The 24,340-nt window shown below is 42.0% G+C and overlaps 1 protein-coding gene across 7 annotated transcripts in view; it reads left to right on the top strand.

Annotated features, from left to right (window-relative positions):
* Positions 1-24,340, top strand: part of EPHA7 (EPH receptor A7) — a 184,658-nt gene that overhangs the window by 63,905 nt on the left and 96,413 nt on the right. For all 7 annotated transcript variants that reach the window (XM_083177030.1, XM_083177035.1, XM_083177033.1 and 4 more), the window contains exons 4-5: positions 17,145-17,300; positions 22,638-22,973. In XM_083177030.1, coding sequence (XP_083033156.1) covers positions 17,145-17,300; positions 22,638-22,973 — 492 coding nt within the window. The remainder of the gene's footprint in view (positions 1-17,144; positions 17,301-22,637; positions 22,974-24,340) is intronic.

Here is a 24,340-nt window from a genome sequence, read left to right on the forward strand (position 1 = left end):
CAATTAAGTATTTATGATACGTGATATGATATGTTTTTATGAAACTAGGGAGTAATTTTTGGTATTGTGGCCATAAAACCATTGATTTTATGTTTTACTTTAAGTGGATTTAGTTGATAATAAAGCTATAATGCACAAGATGCATTACTTTGATAATGGGTTACAAGCCTGTCAAAATGACAGAACAAACAGTAAAGTAGGCACCAGCAACTGTGTGTGCCCAAACGGAACAACACTTTTGCTCTGTAGGGTGCCATCTAGTGGTCGCCGGCATGCAAAACACTTGGATTACATCCCCATCGAGGTGAGGAGACGAGTTAGCCTTTTATTACATTGTATATTGAGTTATGTTCACCAAAGTAAATAAAAAGAGAACTACATAAATTGACATAGATAAATTATAGAAAATGTTGATTCTAGTATACAAATACACCAAAATAATAATTTCCAAGATGATGGAGGAAATATTAGCAATTAGCACCCGGAGAAAGGGTGCTAATTGCTGTGGCCTTTAAGTGCAGAATTTTGCACCCTTTGCCTGCTCAGTCAAATCCAGAATATGCGCTAAAGGTCTTGTTACCCTATTATGCACGGAACACTTTTGTGCAACATCAGGCTGCCATAAAACACTGCTATTGCTGATTCGTCAAGGTGAATGTATTTGCCTGCAATTGAGTACCCCCTTAATGACAAGGCAGTCAGTAAATACAGAGATGCTTGTCTTATTGCCATTATTCTGTGAGGGAACATCCTGCATAAAACAACAAATTCCAGTCTATCGCAATTAAAATCCAAATCTTAATAAAGTGCTTGCAGAATAAAAAAACCTGGACTCTTGGCTTTAGTTGTAGTACATCTAAAAGAAGCCTAGCATTATTCCTCAAAACCACAAGAGAATATATGGAAACCATATAGTCCTCTTTCACTCATCAGATTAAGTGAAACTTGGCCTTGAAGGATAGAATTAATATTCTGTAGACAATTCATGGAAGTGTGTACTGAACATTGCCACAATCCGCTGCTGGTTAGGAGAGGAACAAAATAATGGCTGGAAACAAATACAAGCCTTGCATAATGACTTAAAGCCGTATGCATGTGCATAAACAAAACAAATGTTTTTTAATGTGTGCATCTATTTATATGTTTTGTGTGTGTGTGTGTGTGTGTGTGTGTGTGTGTATATATATATATATATATATATATATATATATATAATATGGTAAAATATCCTCATGTTTTACTAAAGTTCCACTAACCATGCAATAGAAATATTTGAACACATCTTGTTTATGTAGGATATTGCCATTTGCTATGTTGAGTTCAAGGAACCGTATATTGCTTTAAATATTTAAGTTGACCCATTCACACTTCAGAATTTAAATAAACATTATTAATAGCAGTAGGACAACTTTTGTGAGTGACATATTTATCTAATGACATTGTCCCAGAGATTTACAGAACAATATTGGCGTTTGTAATTGGTTGCTTCGTTATGTGGCAGAATTTCTTCCTGCCATTTACAAAGCATCTTCAATGTGCTCTGGAAAATGTCACAGTAAGTGCACTCTCCCTGTGCACCTGCTGGCTGACCTGGAACATGTGACCCGCTAAGTGGCTGTAAACGGTTAGTTATTTGCAACCACCCACGAAGCAGAGATATTTTAAAATTTGACCTATAAGGTGGTGATAAGGGGTAAAATGTTCCACCCAGCAAACTTTTACCCAGTTCAAATCGTGCATATTGACTAATATACTTATAATATCCAAATTGGGTTACTATAAATTGATAACTAAAGGTGACCATACACGCTCCGATCCCGGCGTGCGCTCTGGGCTACAATAGCATCCATCACATCGCATTGCATGCCTTGTGCATGCAATGCGATGCAATGAAAAGCAAGTACAAAAAGTATGTGCAGCACTTTTTGTACGATGAGGTGCCGCGGGAGTGCGCACCGCAAAGCACACATCGCACCGCCGGGAATCGGAGCGTGTATGGGCTCCTTAATAAATTAAAGGACTTGTATATATTTATATAAATTAGTACATTTTAAAATCCTATACTAAATGAAGGGTGTTTTTAAAAAGGAGGTTGATAATAGTGTAATAAGGACAATTAAAATACAAACAAACTAAGAGACTAAGGGGGTTATTCTGGTTGATTTGCTCGGATGCGTATTCGCATCCTTGTGAGTCAACCTAACCTTGCCTTGCAAATGGTGGGATGCCGGCCTATCATTCGCAAAGTGCCTACATTCACACTGGCTGCGAATGGATGTTTAAAATAAACATCCATTCGTGGTGGAACACCCACATTCGGCGACCATCGAATGATGTGGAACCTCATATGTAAGGTTGCTCTGACCCTTACATATGCGTGCCCACGTCAGTCTCAGCTGGGCATTCACGTATGCTAATGAGGCCACCCCACTCCCCTCTCCGGCCCCCGACCTCTGTTCTGAGTGCGTGCACCAAGCGATTTCGACTATTCGCAGTGGGTGCACGCACCCTGCCTATGCACGGCCATTGCGAAGGGACCTGAATAATTTCCTAAAAGTATGGTTTTGAAAAAGATTTCGTACTATTATTTGTGACCAATCATTAAACAGGTAGTAAGTGTATTCTCGATCATCTATGGTAGTGCTCATTCTAAAACCCTGCATCTAACCAGTGTGAACGGCATATTTTGGTACTTGTTTCCTAGCACGGCGCCTGTCGGGGTTAATTGCATACCTTAAATCGCGTTGATCGCGATTTATAATGGCATGCGATGCGACCGATGCGATCAACGCGATTTTACATAGGAATCAATGTTAAATTACCTGTCAATGTTAAAATCGCGTTGATCGTGTCCATCGCATGCCATTATAATGGCATGCGATGCGATCGACGGGATCAACGCGATTTTACATAGGAATCAATGTTAAATTACCTGTCAATGTTAAAATCGTGTTGATCGCGTCCATCGCATGCCATTATAATGGCATGCGATGCGATCAACGCGATTTTACATAGGATACAATGTTAAATGGCCCCCAGACCCCATTTTTCATTGTATGCCCCCCCCCCCATTGTTAACGCCACCCCACTATTGACGCCAACCCAAAGCGCGGCAAGCGCAGCGAGCCTGCGAGGGGCGGCGGTACGCGTCCTCCGACCTTTTCATACCCCCACTATCCACGTCGGCGTGGAGTTGATATTACATACTGTGGCGAGCGCAGCGAGCCACCGAGCCCGAAGCGTGGCAAGCGGACGCTTAATACCTGTGAAGTAATGGGCGTCCCCTCGCTGGGCTCGTTGCGCTCGCCACGCTTCGGGCTCAATGGCTCGCTGCGCTCGCCACACTATGTAAGATCAACTCCACGCCGACGTGGATAGTGGGGGTATGAAAAGATCGGAGGACGCATACCGCCGCCCCTCGCGGGTTCGCTGCGCTCGCCACGCTTCGGGTTGGCATTCATCGTGGGGTGGTGTTAACAATGGGGGACCATTTCACCCATGAGGGGGGCTATGCAATTAAAATTGGGGTTTCGAGGGCTTTTAACATTGGGCCCAATGGTAAAATGGTCTCAGGGACCATTTTACATTGATTCCAATGTAAAAATCGCGTCCATCGCATAATGCTTAAGATAAAAATTGCTGGCGCCGTGATAGGAAACAAGGACCCATATTTTAACTCTTGCTGTGGCAAGAATTAGGTTGATTTATTTTTGTTTGTACGCTATGACAACTTCAATTAAACCTACAATATACTTTCAGAGGAAAGGGCAATGATTTTGAATGGATTTTTTAGATCAACCATTGCTTGCCAGAAGCGACAGCTAAAAGGAGCAATATGTAATATACAGAATACAGCTGTTGTTGCCAATATAAGGAATATAATTAGTGGTCAATGCAAGGAAATCCTGTGTAAGACTTTGAATGTGAAAAGCAATAGCCATAACTAAACTTGATTTGACATTGATAACAGCAGCATGTTAACCAGAAATAAATACACATGCACCATAGTCTAACCCTTGTTTTACAATTGGGGAATCTGATTCTTGTGTAAGTTTTCGTGGAAGTGTAAACATCACCTACTCTTAAAGGGACAGTACATGACTTTGTTTCTTTGATACACATGGTGTAAATTGGGAGCGCTGTACTGAGTGTTTGCTTTTGTGTTCTATTGTCTATGGTTTAAAGTGTACTGGATGTCACTTTTTTGCACTCACTCTTCGGCTGCACCGTATTTACTTGTGCGCACCAAATACTTCCCCAACTTTTTCTTCTGCAAGTTTTAGACCAAGAAACCTATGGAATATCTTTGATTACTAATAATGAATAGCTAGCAATTTTTGCGGTGAATTGTTTCACAGTAAATTCCAGTGCTGCCTATGGGCAGGATTCTCTAATAAATGCGGCTGCACATTGCCGGCATTTGCATAGTTAATAATCGCATATGCAGTAACATATGTGATTATTAAGGCAAAGGACCGCTTTTGCGATAAGAGCTGTCCTATGCATTGTGGTCGGCGATGTGCAGCGGGTCCCCCCTCCCTCCCTGGACCCGTTCCCGGCTCTGCTTCCTCCTCCCTGCACTCAGAAGAGGTGCAGGGTGGAGGAGATCACTGGTCCGGACAGCACAGCAGAAGGCTGCTCGGACACAGATGAGGGGGGTGCAGATCGGCGGGGGGCACGGCACGCAGGGTGGCAGGGAATGCAAAGGCAGCCCATAGGCTTCTATGGGGTTACGCCATCTTGAACTGGCGTAACCCCCCGCAGCAAAGCCCCTGCGGTGAGGCTTTGCTGCATATGAAAATGCGGTAAAAACCCAGAAAACCGGGTTTTTACAGCATTTTTTTTGCAGCATCTCGCCCTCAGTCTGTTTCATGTATTGCTATATTCTGTTATCAGCAGTTCTGTGGCTTTTCAAAACACTGGTCAATACTCTAAGCACTTTTGTTTGGATCATAAATCTTGTTATGCATTTTCTGAATTGTCATACTGTATATCATATGCAGTTCATTTTCAGTCTGAGAAATTGCATTGTATGTGAAACAGGATGTCTGGAATGGAGTCTGATTGTTGTAATTACTCCCAGTGTGAGCTGTCAATTTGATTAAAATGAAGATTCTAGGCCTGTCCATCCCGGATGAGGTCAGCAACACTAACTGTGGGAGTACTCTTCCTGCAAGCTGTGAGTTCTGAGCTGAATTAAAGCAGAGCTGACATTAGTATGACAGGAATATTTCAAAGCTTACATTGTGAATCTACAGACTTTGGTACCTAAGGTTCACCATATTTGCTGGTTATTATACCTATTAGTGTTCCTTCTAGGAACTAGGGTGGGCAGGGCGCCGCTGCAAGGGGGCAGCATAAGGGGGGTGGACCGGGCCCACTGACTTCACTGTTTTGGGCGGTCCCGGACCACCAACATCACAATAGGGGTGTGCCCGGGCCGCAAAGAAAGGGGGCGGGCCCAGCCGATGCCGTCAATAAAAGGGACGGGCCTGGCCACCGGCGTCATTGATAGGGGCGGGCCTGGCCACCCTGAAGGCTCTACACTGCTGGGGGATCGCTATCTACAGTGGCGCCGGGCTTCCCCGGTCACATCAGAGGGGTTGGAGGCAGGTTGTTTTAGCGGGGCGCTGCCAGAGGGGCAGGGTGCATTTTGCCCTTTAAAAATCGGGCAGGCACTAAAACAGCCTAGCGGGAACACTACCTATAATACCTCTATTTGTTGCACTATAATTATACAGCTGAATAAATCCCGAATCTCAAATTTTCGAATCAAATTTCATATTTTAGCGAGGTACAAATATTAATCTTTAAAAACCTTTTGTACATTATTTTTGCAATATCATGCTTTGTTACAACTTTGTGTATACAGTATATCCCAACACTTCCTCCCTCATTTTTTTTCCTACAGAAGCAGACTAGCCGGCGCTTGCACAATACATCCCCTTCTTTCATCTCACACCAGGAGCACAGTTTGCTCTCTAGCGCCGGGTCCCTGCGCATGCACAGTAGACCCGGAAATAATACGCACCAAACAACGGACACCTATATAAATTCAGTTACCATTCCCTTGCACACCCCACCATTGAAAAAGTCCTTAACAGGACGAAACGCGTTTGGGACACCTACCCCAGCCCCCACACTTACGCTTATATGCACTAGAAAGTGTGTATTTTGATTATATTTACCTACCTTCTGTGGTACTTATACATAAGGTTGCAAAATGAACTTTGCTTTTGCTTAAAGTACCAGCCTTCTAGTCTTCATTCGGTATACCTCATCCCCTTAACCTCTCACCCCTACTTCATGGAACACGCTGAAGCACAGAGAGTATGCTGATCAACCTACACCTTCTGGTAAGCTACTACTATTTTTTGTTTCTGCACACATTTACCACACTAATCCATATCCCTGTTATACCGGAGGTATTAACATCCAGCATAACCTTGACCCAAGGGCCGACATTGTGAACCCCCAGCCACAAGTCTGCCAGCTGAGAATGCCCACCCGCCGTAGGACAGCTTCACTTATCAAACCACCCCACGAACTGTTTTTCTCTGTGTCGGTCAGTTAACCACAACACCCAGCCTACAGTTATTGTTCTAGACATCACTGATCCAGGTTCCAGCGGAACTAAGAGACATTGACTCATAACTGCCCCAACCCCTGAGTGCCAGCACTACCCTCCTTTTTGTCATAAAAAGACTAGTGTAGGGAAGTGTATGTATATTTCTAATCTAAAGCACGAACATCCGGATTGTTGTTCAGTGATGCGTCTCCTTATGCTGCGGTCTCTGACAGGGTCGGCACCCGGCTATATCACTCTGAGTGATTGCAAGGATGTTTGGTGCGTGGGGGGGCGGGGGGGCGCACAAGCCCTCTGCATTTAGCCATGAGCCTCACCATTTTAACGGTTGCAGGGGGTGAGCTATTGGCATTGTGCCAAACTGCATTGAATATACCCCATAGAGGGAGATATCAAATATTTTGGAGAGATAAAGTGGAAAAATTTACCAGACAAACCAGTTAGCTTCTTATCATTGCTAAAATCTGTAAACTCTATGGTTTTTTTTGTTTGTTTTTTTACTACGGTGTGAGTTCTATTGAAGATATGATGTTTCCCATAGCAACCAATCAGTTTCTATCTGTTCTATTCTAGAAGGTGCTAAATAAATAAGTAGATTCTGATTGGTTGCCCATAGCAACATTCCATCTGAAATAGAACTCATAGCTGATTCTATAAACCCCTATGATACTCAGAGCCAGACACTATGGGACATACTATATGCAGGAATTCCGAAACTACCTGTTGTGCTATAAAATCCAGCCTATCACATTTGCAATACTTGTTTGCAACTGCAAACAGAATCTGCTGAATGCATCTTCTTAGAAGGTTAAGGATTCTTGTCAGGAGATGTCAGTTCCATGATGCTGGATATTTAAGTAGCAGCTAATCACATTTGTCACATCTGAAAAGTTACCCAGATTTGTTCTTAAATCTGAAATGACGCTGATGGAGCTGCAGCAACATGCAACAAGTATTGAACTTTCAGAAACACATGCTAAAGATATGGAGAGGAGCCTGAACCATCTGCAAGTGTGCTATAAAATACATTCTGACACAAGTGGTAATGTTGCAAGTGTGGACACTCCTACATTCAGTAGACTATCGTGCCACTAGTAGGATTTACACTGCATGTGTTAAATCGTTTTTCATCAGTGTGCAAATCCAGGGAAACCAACTCTATATCCAAACTTCACATTAGTTTAAATTCTGGAAATATTGTGTGTTACTTAATAATTTAACTCCTCCATTCTCTTAATTTTAGAAATTCCCTACTTGAAAAATCGGTACTTGTTTCCTAGCGCGGCATCAGCGATTTTAATTGCAGGCATCGGGACCTAAAAATCGCGTTGATCGCATTGCATGCAACCAAATCGCAATGTAAAATGGTCCCAATTTTACATTGGGACCAATGTAGAATTCACCCCAGACCCCAATTTTTATTGCATACCCCCCCTTCATGGGTGAAATGGCCCCCCATAGTTAACGCCACCCCAGTATTGACGCCAACCCGAAGCGTGGCGAGCGCAGCGAGTGGCGGCGGTACGCGTCCTCCGACCTTTTCATACCCCCACTATCCACGTCAGCATGGAGTTGACTTATAAATTGTGGCGAGCGCAGCGAGCCACCAAGCCCGAAACGTGGCGAGCGCAGCGAGCCCCGCGAGGGGACGCGCATTACTTCACAGGTATTACGCGTCCGCTTGCCACGCTTCAGGCTCAGTGGCTCGCTGTGCTCGCCACACTTTATAAAATCAACTCAACGCCGATGTGGATAGTGGGGTTATGAAAAGGTCAGAGGACGCGTACCGCCGCTGCGCTCGCCACGCTTTGGATTAGCGTCAATACTGGGGTGGCGTTAACAATGGGGGGCCATTTCACATGTAAAATACCCATTAGGGTGCCTATACAATAAAAAATTGGGGCCATTGGCCCTTTTAACATTGTCCCCTATGTAAAATCGCGTCGGTCGCATCGCAAGCCATTATAATGGCATGCAATGGTCGCGATCACCGCAATTTTTTCATTGACGGGGAAAAAAGGCTAAAAATAACTAAATATCGGGTCGGTCGCGTCAATCGCATAACTTAAGTTACCTTAACTTAAGGTATGCGATTACCCACGACGGGCGCCATGCTAGGAAACAAGTACCGAAAAATCTTTTTAGTTCAATTTCTGGTAAGTACTCCTTATTCAAGATGTGGTCTAACCAATGGAGGCTCAAGAGGGAGGGGTTGCGGCACAGTTCAATATTTAAATATTGAACTGGCAGTTGTTGTGGTTCCCCAATTTAAATTTTGAACTGTGCTGCAGCCTCAAGTCTGGAGCCGCTACTAGGTTTAACCATTTTCTTAAGTACATAACAACTTCTTTAAATTGTGTTGTATTGTACTTATAGTAAAATGCATAACCTCCACATTATACAGCTTGAGTATCCCATATCCGAATATCCGTTATCCGAATTATTCCGAAAACCATACTTTCCAGAAAGTTAAAAAAAATTTTTTTCTTGCTAAAAACTCACTGGGGACAACTGTAACGGCACTACTGAGGGAATGATTTGTAACTGGCACTATATATGTACAAGAAAATTATTGCTTGGCATTCAAATTCAATATCTGAGAAAGTACACAAATTTTGTTTCATGTTTTGAAACCTTGTTTTTTGAACAAATAAAATATATTTGTGTGCATTTCATGTGCTTGATGTGTTTATACAGCATAAATGCAAGATACTTCAAAATACATCCTTGAAATATTAAAATATTCCGAAATACGGAATAATCCGTTATCCAAAATTCTCCTGGTCCCGAGCATTTTGGATACGGGATACTCAACCTGTAATAGAGTTAATGGCACATAAAACGAATGTGATCTTTTTAACCCATGTGTTAGAGGAATGTACATTAATGTACCTTTTGATTTTTATGTAAGCCCTCCTCCTTTACATTTGATAACATACTGTATATTACAAATTACCTAAAATTGTCTACTCCAGGAATTCGGTCTGGACTGTGTTAGCTGGACACTTACTTCAATAACTGCATCAGTCAGGTTCTTCCATTCCACCCTGACACATTGATATCTGCACAGTACAAATGTCAATATGCTGTATTTTGGCCAAGACATGATTTCAGAACAGGATCGCTATTTGTGAAAGGAAGAGAAGGGTGTTTCTTGATGTGTGTGTGTGTGTGTGTGTTTTTATTATTTTTGTGTTTTGTGGGTAAAATTTGTCTTTTTAAAGTAAGATGGTTTGTGAACTCAAGCATGGATATGATCACAGACCTTTAATTAATTGTCCTTATTTTATTTTTACTTGTATTAGTTGAGCAGTGCAATGGATGCAGTATAGTTTGTTTTCTTCAGATAATATAATTTTGGAAGTAATATATTTCTATGAGAATAATGAAAAATCATCTTATCCTCCAGGTACATGTGTGTAACACCGATAAGACACAGTGTATGAGACATTACAGCAACACTGTAAGGAGGCACATCTGTACATCCTGCCTCAATACACCATGTAGGTGATTTTGGTTGGTTTGCCAAAGCGCCCGGGGGCTGTGGGTGCAGCGGCGGGGACGGGCAGTCCGCAGTGTCCGGGAAACACTGTGCAGACACTGCAGACCGGGAGCAGAGTTTGAAATTTTTTTTCCCAAAAGATAGTCATGCCGCTGATTGGCTGAGAGGGCTCTCTCTCAGCCAGTCAGCAGCAAGGCCTTGAAATCACACAATGCTCTTGCAATGGATTGGAATACACGATCTGCATATGATCTGCACACAATCGGTACCCATTCCAATGTAGATGACAAATCTTAACTGCACAGTTCCAATCCGACAGGTTTGGACACGCATCGGATCGGAGTCGTACTGCAAACAGGTACGATTCTGCTCTTTTTACAGCCAAAAGGTCGTACAACGCATAAAAATCTGGGGAATTGAGACAAAATTGGTCTGGTGTGTACCCAGCATTAGAGGTTGTCAAAAATGCTTACTTGTCAATTAAAGGTTGAGCACATGCAAAGAGGCTTGATTGCTGTCAAAACGGCTCAATCATGGCTGGAATTGCGGTGCTAGCACGTGTCACTCAATGGTTCTCTGCCCGCGGCTATGATCCTTGGCATGATATCCCTGTGTCTCTTCCCCGGCTGGCTCATTGCTGCCAGGCATCCCCCGCAGTATCTATGGAACATGAGTGTGCCATGACATTCGGTTTTAGCTGACCCCTGGAAACCTATCCACTAACTCCAGTCACATGACTCTGGTATACCTAAGGCAATGAAAACTTCCTTGTCCTATCCAAAGTCCTGCTGCAGTCATTTGAATGAGTGACCAATCAGAAACCACTGGAGGATATATAAGCAGGGATCCCAGATCCCTGATAGATTCTCCAGTGACTGCTTCCAAGGCTCTAGGCTCTTTGTCTGAGTACCTGTGATCTGCTGCTACACCTGTTCCCTTGTTGTTCAGCTGCTGCCAGATCATCTTCTGTTATACACCACCTACTGATTATCCTCAAAAGTCATCTGTTGCACAGCCCAGAGTTACCTGCACAGGAGCACCATTGTTTCCCAGACCGAATGCCATTACCAACCCTTTCCAAGAATGAATACCATTGCCATGGGTTCCCAGACCAAATAACTTCACAATCCGTTCCAAGGCTGCAAAACAACACTATCCGTTCTCAGACTAACCATCGGTTTCCAGACCGAGACCATCGCTACTCATTCCCAGACTGATCATTGGTTCCACAGTCGCCATCAGTTCCCAGGTCGATTACAATCTACTTAATTCTAAAGAGTCACCATTGATTCCCTCAACGCTAGTCTACATATTCTCAAGTTCGTCCAGTACTCCAGTGTTTCCAAGATAATTATTGACATCACAGATTGGCATAGAGAGACCCTGGCAGGAGTTCGGTGTGGCAAAATCCTTTGTGTGGGTTCCCTGGTGAAGACCACTGCCTCTGCTCTGGGTATTTGCCAACTTTCTGTCCCAGCTGTGAATTCACCAGTCTCAGTCAATGCAACCAACCTGGTTTTGACAAGTCATTTATAACTTTATTTAATTGATGAAAACTCCACATATTCTGTAGAAAAAAGTGTATAAATTCAAATAACCTATCCAAGAAGAAATGCAGTTAACATATGTACTTATACGTTAATTTGTCGAGTTGGGTATAAAATCTTGGCAGCCGGGATACAGACAATCCGAACACGGACTGTGGAAAACTGATGGCTAGAATCCCGGCACATCCTGGTAATTATTTTTACCCTGTTCCTAATCCTAACCTCCCCCCTCCCACACCTGAAACATCTCCAGCGGCAGCCTAGCATTAACCCTCCCCCAAGTGCCTATCTCCAGCCCCAGTTTTCACCAGTGAAATGTGTCACGATTCTGACCATTAGGATCCCGATGTCTGTTTTCTGGCTGTAACCAGGGCTATTTTTCAGTAGGCTCCAGCGGGAACTGCGGCCCTTATTCTAGTTCACTCTTTCTGACAAAATATTTCTTAGATGGACAAAACCATGTGCACTGCAGGTGAGGCGGGTGTTACTTGTGCAGAGATAATTAGATTTGGGTGGGGTTTACACCTGCCTCACCTGCAGTGCACATGGTTTTGTCCATCTAACAAATATTTTGTCAGAAAGAGTGAACTAAAATAAGGGCCCCAGTTCCTGCTGGAGCCTACTGAAAAATAGCCCTGGCTGTAACTATCCTGATTGACAGAATTTTTACCAAATCCTAGTCCAATGTCCATTCTGAAATATCCATATTGAGAACTATCAGATGAGATGTGTCGCTATAGCTCTTATGGGTTTGCTCCTTATTGAGTTGAAGCAGGAAGCAATAAAACCAAGATGTATCAACATCTCAGCAGCCAGAGTGGAGGAAAGAAATCCACCCCCCCGCCCACTCGCTGATCTTTGCCTGCTACAGCGCTAATGTGCTGTGTCTTATATCCTGTCCCCACTGTGCATCCTGCAAACATCAGGAGATGTTCTTCTGTCGCCAGACCTTAGACGCTGCTGGAATTTTTACGCATACCTGCTGATATACACACTTATGTATGTATGTATGTATGTATGTATGTATGTGTGTGTGTGTTTGCAGATAACATAAAGCATTTTTTTTCCTTGTACATTATCAGCCTTCATACAAACTGCGGGTCGTTGCAAGTGTTAGATAGTGATTATAGCACATTTGACACCACCTCATTTTTCGTCGCCCCTTTATAATAATTAAAGCACAGACTACAGTATTCTGCGGATGAAACATAAACATGCTTCGTACAGTTACTAAAAAAATATATGTTTTAACTAAGGTTTCTGAAACAATACAACAAAAGCATCTGCATTGCCTTGATATTCTGACTCTTTATTCCCTCGTAATTCTACTTTTATTTTTACCTATTAGAACTTGGGAGTATTTCCTTTGGGAGTATACAGTAGATTCACAATTTGTACAGGTAGCACACTTTTATTTTGCACCTGACAGGTTCTTCATGGGAAATCTTTATTAATTGTATCTATATTGAATTATTTAGTTTCAGATATTGATAATAAATATGCGTGATGTAGCCACTGTAAAAAGGGAAAATATAACCTATTCTGCATACAGAAAGTTAGCAGAGTTTAATATTTTGGCTTCCCAGTGTTATACTCTTTTTGAAAGTAGTGTTACCCAATAAATAGCTTAGTGTTTGCCATGTTTTTCAAAATGATACATTTATTATTATTATGTATTTTTTTTAAGCTTAGCCATCAATTTTAGGTACTTATGTAGTATCTGGGCTGCCGATTTTGTGATTGTATGCCTTACGTTAAGGCATACAATCAGATGCGATGCGATTTGATGCGATTTTGCATAGGATTCAATGTTAAGAAGGTCCTGTTCATTTCCCCACTATCCAAGTGGGCATAGAGTTGATTTTATATAGCGTGGCGAGCGCAGCGAGCCACCGAGCCCGAAGCGTGGTGAGCGAAGCAAGCCCCGCGAGGGGACGCATATTTCTTAAAAAGTATTCTGTGTCCCCTCGCGGCGCTCGCTACGCTCGCCACGCTTCGGGCTCGGTGGCTCGCTACGCTCGCCACAGGTTTATATCCAACTCCATGCCCACTTGGATAGTGGGGAAAGGAAAAGGACTCCTTTTTCCCATTGAATTCTATGTTAAAATGGATTCAGACCATTTTAACATTGAATCCTATGGAAAAATCTTGACCATCGCATCGCATACGATTTGGTCGCATGCGATGCGATGCGATCCGATCCGATTTCTAAATCGGACGCCCAGATACTACAAAAGTACCCAATTTTATATTGACTGTTGTCAGGTGACAGGATCAGCTGCCAGGTGGGGGTGGGGGGAGTTGAATTAGACTGTGCTGCTTTTGATTTCAGGGCCATTTGATTCACAATTTATAAAAACACTACGCAATTGCACTAACTTGCTATCGACTTTGACTTATATAGTCAAAATCGATAGCTCAAATCACACCGTTTGTACACAGCTTAACACCTAGAACCCAGCCATTTAAAATCCAAGCAATGGCATTTGGTTATTTAAATGAAATGCTTCTCAGTAGGATTCCTTTCTTTATATCGTGCGATGCCTCTTCATATTTGGCATGTGTTTAGCGTTTTAAAGTAATGAAGTGAAAGCTTTGATAAATATACATGGCACCTTTTGTAAATGCATGAGGGTGACTGACTATACGTTATTAAGTTAAGGAAGTTTCTTTTCTGCAGTTTACTCGGATATTTCCTAATGCTGCTACTTTGCATGGCATTAGTGCAATAACCTGTGAAAGCCAAATAAACTAAGCTTAAATACAACAAGAATGCATTATGCAAAGCTTTGACTGCATTTCCATCGCTGCTGCCTGTTCGCTTCCCAGGTGTCTCTCTCCCAGTATCTCACTACGCTGCCAGTGTACAAATTTCCATCTGACATCTAAAATACCACAAGCTTGTGGCATTTTTTTACATGTTAATTTTGAAATCTAAATGACATTTCACCATCCTGAGTTTATTGCTTTGACATTTGTAGCAATCTCTAATGTGAAGTGAGGGCTCTTCATTTTGTATAAGCTGTATTGTGAAGAGGTAAAAACTAGCGTAATAAAGCAAAATCGCTGTGGCACAATTTTACTGCTATTTCTTCTCCGTTGAATGCCGTACATTTAAAAATATGTAATTTTGGACCACAGGAATACAAAGTAAGAAATGGAAATGGACACAGATGTATAATACCTCATACCATTCATTATTATGCTAAAAAGTATAAAATCATAAGTATAGTTGTGTTTTTGGTTTGTTTGTAGGAATATGAGAGTGTTGTTATATTGATAGGTGTACTTTACATGATCACTTTAACTGCACCTGTTTGTAGTATTTAGTGTTGATTACATCGGGATGCGGTCATTAGGTCTACACCATTAGATCGACATGGGAAAAGGTGGACATGGGTCTAGATCGACAGGAAAAGTTCGACTGGTCGTTCGTTCGACAGGTCATTAGTTCGAAAGTGTTTAGGTCGACAGTCAAAAGGTCGACATGGGGCTTTTCACTATTTTTTTGAGCTGACATGTGACGACAGGCAGTATTTCATGCCCTACCATCCACTAGGGCGTGGTGGGAGAAAAAAAATAGTATTCAGAGCGTAGCGAGGCACCGTGCCCGACGCATCGCGATGCGGTGCACGTTAAACTGTGTCCATGTCGAATATGTTGACATTCAGGTAAAAAAAAACTGTGAAAAACCCCATGTCTACCTTTTCACTTTCGACCTAGACATTGTCGAACTAATGACCTGTCGAACTAATGACCTTTCAACCTAGAACCATGTTTCAACCTTTTATAATATAGGCAAATAACTTTGTAATTGCTACTTCAATGTTACCAACTATTTTCCCCCACACAACTTTTACAATATATTTTAAAAAAGGAGAAAGTTCACTTTAATTTGCCAGTTACCATAGTGACAAGTCTCCATTGAACTGTTTAATTCCAATGATATAACACTGCTAAGTCCATTTAGCATTGGTGGCTAGTGGGCAGCAGTAATGATTGTTTGATACAGCTTTTTATTCTAGCAATATTTAATAAAGTACCACTGCTTTTCTGCATGGCAGGGCTGTTCTGTGAGCACTAATGTAAGACCCATTTTCCTTTAATTTTTAGCTTTACTCTGCGGTGAAAGGAAGATGTATTCCCTACCTTGTTTATGCTATGTGCACGTGCGACTACCATTGGGTTATACACACAGGCCCTTATTCTGGTTAATTCGCAAAGGAAAATTCCCTCTCAATGGACAAAACCATGTGCACTGCAGGTGGGGCAGATGTTACTTGTGCAGAGAGAATTAGATTTGGGTGGGGTTTTACTTCAAAGTGAGATCTATATTGCAGTGTAAAAATAAAGTAGTCAGTATTTTCCCTGCACAAAAACAAAATTACTCACCGAAATATAACTCTTTCTGCACATGTTAGATCTGCCTCACCTGCAGTGCACATGGTTCTGTCCATTTCAGAAGGAATTTGCCTTTGCAAATGAACCAGAATAACCCCCATAGTTATGTGGCTTGGCAGGAGGTCCAGCAAAGTTTCCCATGTTAAATGTAATTCCATCTGGAGATCCAGCTTGATAATTTATGTTGCTTTAGTATCCCCATAGGGTTTAAGGTAATGGCTGTAAGCGCCAGTAACTAGGTTAACATCTGAAAAAGTCTGATTTCACTAAATACCATTAACCCTTTTTATATACAACAAAATGGTGATCAATCCTATTCTCTTTTTGTTTCTGGTGGACTTTAAGCTATTCTAAGCCTTAATACTTGGGAGGAAATAAATATGCCATGCCATTTGTTTTCATAAATACATATAGGATGTCCGCATTTGCATAAAAATACTATTGTGCATAAGCAAAATTCTAGAAATTTTTGATAGTGAATAATGCATCCACTATTATGCTTTGCTGAAATAAAATGAAAACAGATTTATGCATGCAGCAGGTGTAACTCTTGCGGGCGTATATATAGTAAGCGAGGGCTGTTCTAAGGTGCTGCTGCTGCTTTTCAGCAACTCTTGTTTCAGGATTGTAAAAAGGCAATAACACTAAATGCAAATCGTGGAGTTTTTATTCTAGAACTGTATTGTCCTTTTAAAATTGCAGCCGTAATCACTAATAAGCCTCTGATTTATAAATACCCCCCCCCCCCTCACACACACACACCTGCAATAATTCATTTATTTCCAAAATACTGTATGATTACAATATTATATACAGTATGCCCAATTTAAAAATAATCCTCATCAGCAGGAAATGATAGATTTGACAACATTCCCTTATTGTACTTGACCTACATGAGATTACTGCTTCCCTCCCACATGCTCACTTCAGGAGGTTCAAGTGTCAGGTGTCAGCAAATCTTCATGCACATGCAGCCTTCTCTGACGTTGTTCCAACACGCTTCATAATGGCTGAAATCCAGACTCTTGCACAGTATTTTGTAATGAACATGTTTATTGTTTTCAAGTGATAATAAATCTGAATTAAATTACATTTTTTATCTTTTTAGCATGTGGTCGTGGCTTCTATAAATCCTCATCTCAAGACTTGCAGTGCTCCAGGTGCCCAGCCCACAGTTTCTCAGACAGAGAAGGCTCATCCCGTTGTGACTGTGACGATGGTTATTACAGAGCCTATTCTGATCCATCATATATTGCTTGTACAAGTGAGTTCATCATTTAAATGACATTGCTTAATCAACCAGTAAGTCGTCAAACATAATTTGGCATCCCGTTATGCAAAATGGCAAGTCTTCATTTATTCTTAACATTTACTAATGAAAGTTGCTACATTTGAATGGAAACTAAAGAAGCAAACTGCTTTATGCAATTGCCAATGTGCTGCACTTGAGCACATCACATTTGTTGAAGTAGTAGTTCATGTAAAATAGTGTTTTTCCTTTTGTGAGTTTGTAACATCTTGGTTATAGTAGATGGTTTTGCTAACCATGAAAGCATCACGGGGGATGGTTACCTGGACTATTACTAGTCTTAATCCCGTTGTGGTTATATAAAAGTCAACAAAAATTGGCCTTTGAGCCTGAACTTGGTTGGAATGCTTTTATTCTTGAAATAGCAGCATATGCAAGGTTTACAATGTTTGAATAATTATACAAGGTCATAGCATTAGTTTTTTTCCCCTTATACATAAAGGTATATTCAATGATCTTTGGTGAGCTGTGACGGCTAGCAGTGCTGATACCTCGGCATCACAGCTTGCGGGTCAGTATTCAATTGCCCCACTTGCACTCGCTGTTTCCACCTCTCTGGGTATTTCCAGCGAGGTGGAAACAGAGTGCCGCCGTTAAAACAGGGATACTCGCGGCTCCTTGCCGTCAGAGTCCCCTGGAGCGGTAAATAGGGCGAGTGCCCGGCGCGGCGGTTAAATGGCGAGGGTGGCTTGTTTTCGGCGATCCTTGCTGAAAACAAGCCAACCTTGCCGCATTGAATTCTGCCCATAGACTTGTAATACAGCTACATTGACATTACGGATATGGGTCATTAGGCTGACCAACCAAAGGTCTTACATGCATTGGGTCGACCACTAAAGGTCAACACCTGAAATAGGTTGACCTAAGCATTAGGTCGACAATTGCTAGGTCGACAGTCAGTGTTGTCATGGGTTTTTCACATTTTTTGTGCCGAATATCATCACGGTAGTCATGGACACCGTATCGGTGCACAGTGTTCCTCACATGGCTTGCTTTGCTCGGTACACTAGTCTGTTATTCCTCCATGCCCTAGTAGATAGTAGGTCATGAAATACGGCCTGTCTGAACATGTCGGCTAAGAAAAAGTGAAAAACCGATGTCGACCTTTTGACTGTCGAACTAGCAATTGTCGAACTAATGCTTTTGTCATCCTTCTAACCATGATGACCTTAGACACGTCGACCTATTTCAAGTGTCAACCTAACCCTTGATTACCTTAAGTGGTAGACCCTATGCATGTTGACCTTTGGTGTGTTGACCTAATGACGGCATATCATCATTACAGACTGCCTCCTACAAGCTCTGAACTCGCTATTAACATTCATTGCTCTCTGGTGCATTCTGCAGTTGTATCAGTGTTCATCTGTACAGTCAGGTCCCATGCAAGTCTGCTGAAGTCAGGCATGTTTTTTTTACCAAAAATGTGTATGAGACGGAACACAATGTGACTTGGACACACCAGCTGATTAAGGTGATATAAGATACTTGTGTATTTGTGTGTATCTGAGCCTGTGAACAGAACAGAACTTATATTGGAAAAAACTTCAGCTGCAACCTTGTAGCACATTTTATGCAGATTCAGAGACTCAGTCACACACAGATATACAAATCATATATCAGATTTATCAGCAGAGCATCACTGCCTGTCCTAGTCATATTGTGACTATTGCCCTCTACAAACTATATGATATGTTGCACCGCTGATATCGCTAACAATATCGTCGGTGCTGCGAAACGAACAATTCACTAAACTATACCATTAATGATTTTATTCAATGCAGTCACTGATGATATTATCAGATTTGACTGCATGTTCAGACAATAGGAATTATTGTTAATTGTCCGCAGGATGTATAGATTGCATCAGCTTCAGCCTATAAAAGCTGTGTTAGTACATCCCGCCCTCTGTCTTTCGAGAAGCCTAACGGGAAAATGCGGTAAAACCCCTGTTTTACCGCATTTTCCTATGTACTATTACCCGGCCGCCACGTCACTGCAGTGTAGGGTATCGCCACCTTTGGGTGGCGATACCCTATAGAAGCCTATGGGCTTCTTTTCGCCGCCCGAAGCCTCTGCCGAAAAACCCGCCGACCCCCCTCTCCCCCTCCCTCTCTTACCTGGTCCAGGTCCTCCTGGACCCGGAAGGTAACACTTTCCTCCCCCTAGTGACGCAGCCGGACGTCCTTCTGGCTGCAGGGGGGAGGAGGAGGCGCCGGGGACAGCTTGCTTAGCTGTCCCCTGCGTGAGGGATGCAGGAGGGGGCAGGGAGGTGACGGAGATCCCCCGCACACCACATTCCAGGTATCGCGGGGGGCCTCCGTCACCGCATCGCGATGCCAGCCGCATATGTTAGTACATATGTGGCGGCGGCCAGGCGGCGAAGGTTGGCGATGTATATTATTACATCCCGCCCAGAGTGGCTTATTAATGGAAGAATGGCCTATGCTAATCACAACCTGGACTGGCAGCCCCAGATGGAGAGAACATCTCCACTTGGGGCGGCCTGTAGTGTCTGTGACTAACAGAACTCAATTAGAAAATCACCGACAATCACAAACTTCATTTTGACTTGTACTCCGCGTCCCCTCGAGGGGCTCGCTGCGCTCGCCACACTTTATAAAATCGACTTGACGTGGATAGTGGAGGTTATGAACAGGTCGGGAGGACGCGTGGATAGTGGGGGTTTTAAATGGAGGCATTTGCCAGTATGTAACATGGACCACTGACTGGCAAATGCGTCCTTTATTGTGCATGAGATGCACTTGTTCCCGCACCCTCCCTTTGTGCACGAGACGCACGCGCTTACAAACCCCTAACCCTGAATGTCTACCTGATGCGGACATGGGCAGGGTTGTCGTACCCTGCCGTACAAATTACTGAGACGCACTTGCGTATGAGACGCACGTGCGTCTCAGGCAGATGGAGCGCCTCTCCACCAGCGCCCGCGTGATCGTCTCTCCACCGACGTCTGCCAGCGCAGGGGATCAGGGGATTACCTTACCGTGCTGTGTGATAGGCGCTCACTAGGCTTGCCGGGGACTACACTACCTGATGGGGAACCTACGCTGACTACACAGTGCTGCCGCGGGGACACTAAGCTGAATACGCTAGGCTGCCATTGACAGCATAGCGTAAGGTGGCGCCGTGAAACTACACAAGTACCCAAAAATTGAATGGGGGTGAAAGTGCACCCCAACCCCTTCTCCCCAACACATTCTTAGCTGTAGAGAAATTTTCCCCTACTATGTACAGTATTGGAATGGCCCGCAAAGAACACGTCCAGGGTCCCCCACATCAGCATTGCAAAAGGAGACTGTTTAAAGGAGATGTGCTGCACAGACGTGGCCTCTTAAGGGCAATGTTTCCCTGCCTTTCTGTACCTGCTCTTTTAAAGGTTATTATAGCAAAATATTCCATCAGCAACAAAATGTTAAACGCATAAAGGGGCAGGTGAGTTTGAATACAAGCTCGGAAAATATGGAATTTATCCAATAGTCTTCTATATCTACCAAATAAGTACCCATCCGCCCACATGCTTTCTAGTAAGTAGCATGATTATATTGCAGCCATATCCTACACCTTTTTATACGCCTCGTTTTACATTTACAGTGAGCTATAGAGGAGCATACTGTCAACCTGCGCTTATGGCTTTTTTTTTTTTATAGAATTAACTTAATGTACTATAAATGCTATATAAGGAAATCTGTGTTTGGTCTATTCCTGAAATATCAGATGTACACCATAAAAGTTGTTCCTACCCTTAAAAGTTCATGATTTAAAATGTAATTGTTGAATATTATTAAACTATAATATTTTTCATTTTCCTTTCTTTTTATTATAATTATATTATGTAAAACTTACAGGACGTTCAGGTTACTTATTCTATAGACCCAAAGTTTTCATCTTAAAAATGTCTAGTAGGAAAAAACATAATGAATGATATTGCACGTATTGAGTAATGTACTGGTTACAGAATATAAAATGTACATGCATATACAGATAGGAGGACAGGCCTTCTGTGCTTGGGTGTAGACCAATAACATTTCTTCGTATGCATCCTTACTTTTTTTAATAGAAATGTATTTAAATGCAGCTTTTTTTTCTTCTTTAAGCCCATTGGTGGAACCTTATCTGAATAAACATATTTCAACTATTTTGAATCAGTTTTCTCACTTCTATCCTTTTTTTACACAAATAGCTTTTGCAACATAAATATCTCTACTGGAAGATTAGTCTAATGCAACAACTTAAAAAAAAAAAGTAAAATATTTGTACTGTGTTATATTTATCAAAATAGAGAGACTGAAATGCAATTATTATGGAAATGAAATAAAGAGATTTCTCTCCTGTAGTGAGCATGTTTTAACCATCTGAAAGCTTAAAACTGGAACTGAAAGTACATTAGTAAATGAAAAAGCTGCTGTGTAAACTGAGGTCACAAATAGTGTAACTGCACTTAGTAAAAAAAAAAATTCTTCTAACTAAAACAAGAATAATCTCCTTTGTTGTCATTCACAAAGGATTTGAGCTGAACAAAGGCTACATTGTTCATTTTTGTGTTATTGCTCTTGGTTTTGTGCTAAACTGTGTAGATGGCATCAGACAACTTTGCAGATGTGCACGTAATTTGTCTGTGGACAGACCGTAGACAGGACTGGTTGTGTAGGCATTGCATCTGGCAAGTCACAAAGAAGCAAAAGCAAACAGGCTGGTTTTGTGAGGTCTCAAGGTTATTCTATGTCCAGATAACAATAGCAGGAGGTATTTGCACTTGCATGCATGTATCCTGTCTAGCATGCAATCCTTTTCATGTTTCATGTCCTCCTTTCCCAATATATTTAAAGACCAGCTCTAAATATACATTTTTTAATGGTAGGAATTTGGTTTTGCCACAGGAACCAAATAGTCAGCACCAACCTGGATTAAATTTTTAACTTTGCATGGAGCGCACAAAACACATGTGGAAAAGATAAAACCTATACGTCATAGTAAAGTCATCTGTTCATACACACTGGGGGACATTTACTAAGATGTGTATTCTACTTCACATGTGATGTGGCTATGGGCAACCAATCAGAATCTACTTATATATTTAGGACCCTCTAGAATAAAGTAGACAGGATCTGATTGGTTTCCCATAACAACATCACATGTGAAGTAGAATACATATCTTAGTAAATTTCCCCCACTACTGTTTATGATAGGATACAAGACAAATTCTGCAGTAATTAGGCTGTAAATTCATGTATCTTTCCAGCATATTAATTGTTTGATTTTTGTTCCTTTTTAAAGGACCACCTTCAGCACCCCAGAATCTAATTTACAATATCAACCAGACAACAGTGAGCCTGGAATGGAGTCCACCAGCAGACAACGGTGGGAGAAATGATGTCACCTATCGAGTTGTATGCAAAAGGTGCAGCTGGGAGCAGGGGGAGTGCATTCCCTGCGGGAGCAATGTGGGATACGTGCCTCAGCAAAGTGGATTGGGAGATACCTATATTACTATTGTGGACCTGTTGGCTCATGCCAACTACACTTTTGAAGTTGAAGCCGTGAATGGGGTTTCAGACCTGAGCCGCTCCCAAAGACTATTTGCTGCAGTCAGTATTACGACTGGCCAAGCCGGTATGTTCTCTGCTCTGTACTTAAAAATTCTGTATTTTTGTACATGCCAATTTTATGGGAAAGATATCAGCAGCATCAGTGCTTTGTGTGCCCAGCGTGCAACTTGGGTTTTATTTGCAAGCGTGCCAGTCCTGCTACAGCTGAATGATGGACTTCCTTGCATACCCTTATTTAGATACTGTTTAAATAACACGAAAACACTCTGAAGTTATTGTAGACCGACACTCGTCTGACACATAAGTTAAATGATACTTACCAACTCTTTCCTCTGGGAGAAGCCCACAGAGAAAAAGTAGGTGGGAAGTGATGGGGCACAGGATAGGTCCAGTTTTGTAATCAAGCTCCTCCTCCTTGGGGAAAGGTACTGCGATTCACACAAATTTGAATAAGAGACAAGACTAAAATGACACAATTACAATGGAATTGCATCGGTAGGCCCAGCCCCATCAGACATACCTAAACATTCACAGTATTTAGCTCCCTATTCAGCCCAGTGTACTAAGAAGTTAGAAGAATGTGTGAGTGGTGTCTTACGAGGATGCGGGGAACTACCAACAAAAAAGGAAAACATGGGGAACATGGCTACTCTTATGTGGTTTTCTACCTAAAACCAAAGCGTCAGTCCTTACAAGTTATAGAATTTGGAGAATTGTTCCCTCACTACTTATCACACTTTCTATCTCATCTATGGTGTACATTGCCTTGTTTATCTGTTTTACTGGCTTACTGAGCAGGATTTTGCAGTAAGCTGTTTAAATCCAATGCTTAATAAACTGCCGGCTATGGTGTCAAATTTTAAAGAACATAAATGTTAGTCTAATATACAATGGTTATGAGATTGTATGGGTTTGGAGACTGGTTCACACAGTTCTCAAAATGCTATCATAGGCAGGAAGAATTATGAGCCGAAGGATGAAGTATAATTCAGCTGCAATTGCTTGGCAGCCAATCGTAGGAAGTGTAGGAGGTTAAGGCCATCTGTCATTGCTGACATCTTGGTAAGCACCATAATCAATTGCAAAAGCGAATCAGGCTAACAAATCTCGTCTAGAATGTCTTCATGACAGACTTGTAAAACTGTGCGCAACAGGGACTTTTTCATGGCTAGCACCATGATTGTCATAAGGAATTAGTTGCGCTCTGTTGCCACAATACCATAGTACCTCTAAATAAGATGCTGATCAATATTCAGGGAATGTGTGAAAAAGCAGAAATCTTTTTTGTAAATGTCACCGCAGTAATGTGTTCATTTCGTGAGAAATAGTTACATATACACATAGAAACCTCGTAATTTGTGTGCATTTATACTATCTGTATTTGTATATGTAATCAAACTAACTGTGAAAAGTTGTTGCACAGGTGGCAGA

The sequence above is a fragment of the Crinia signifera genome, chromosome 3, assembly GCF_055691185.1.
Source record: "Crinia signifera chromosome 3, ASM5569118v1, whole genome shotgun sequence".
Taxonomy (NCBI): domain Eukaryota; kingdom Metazoa; phylum Chordata; class Amphibia; order Anura; family Myobatrachidae; genus Crinia; species Crinia signifera.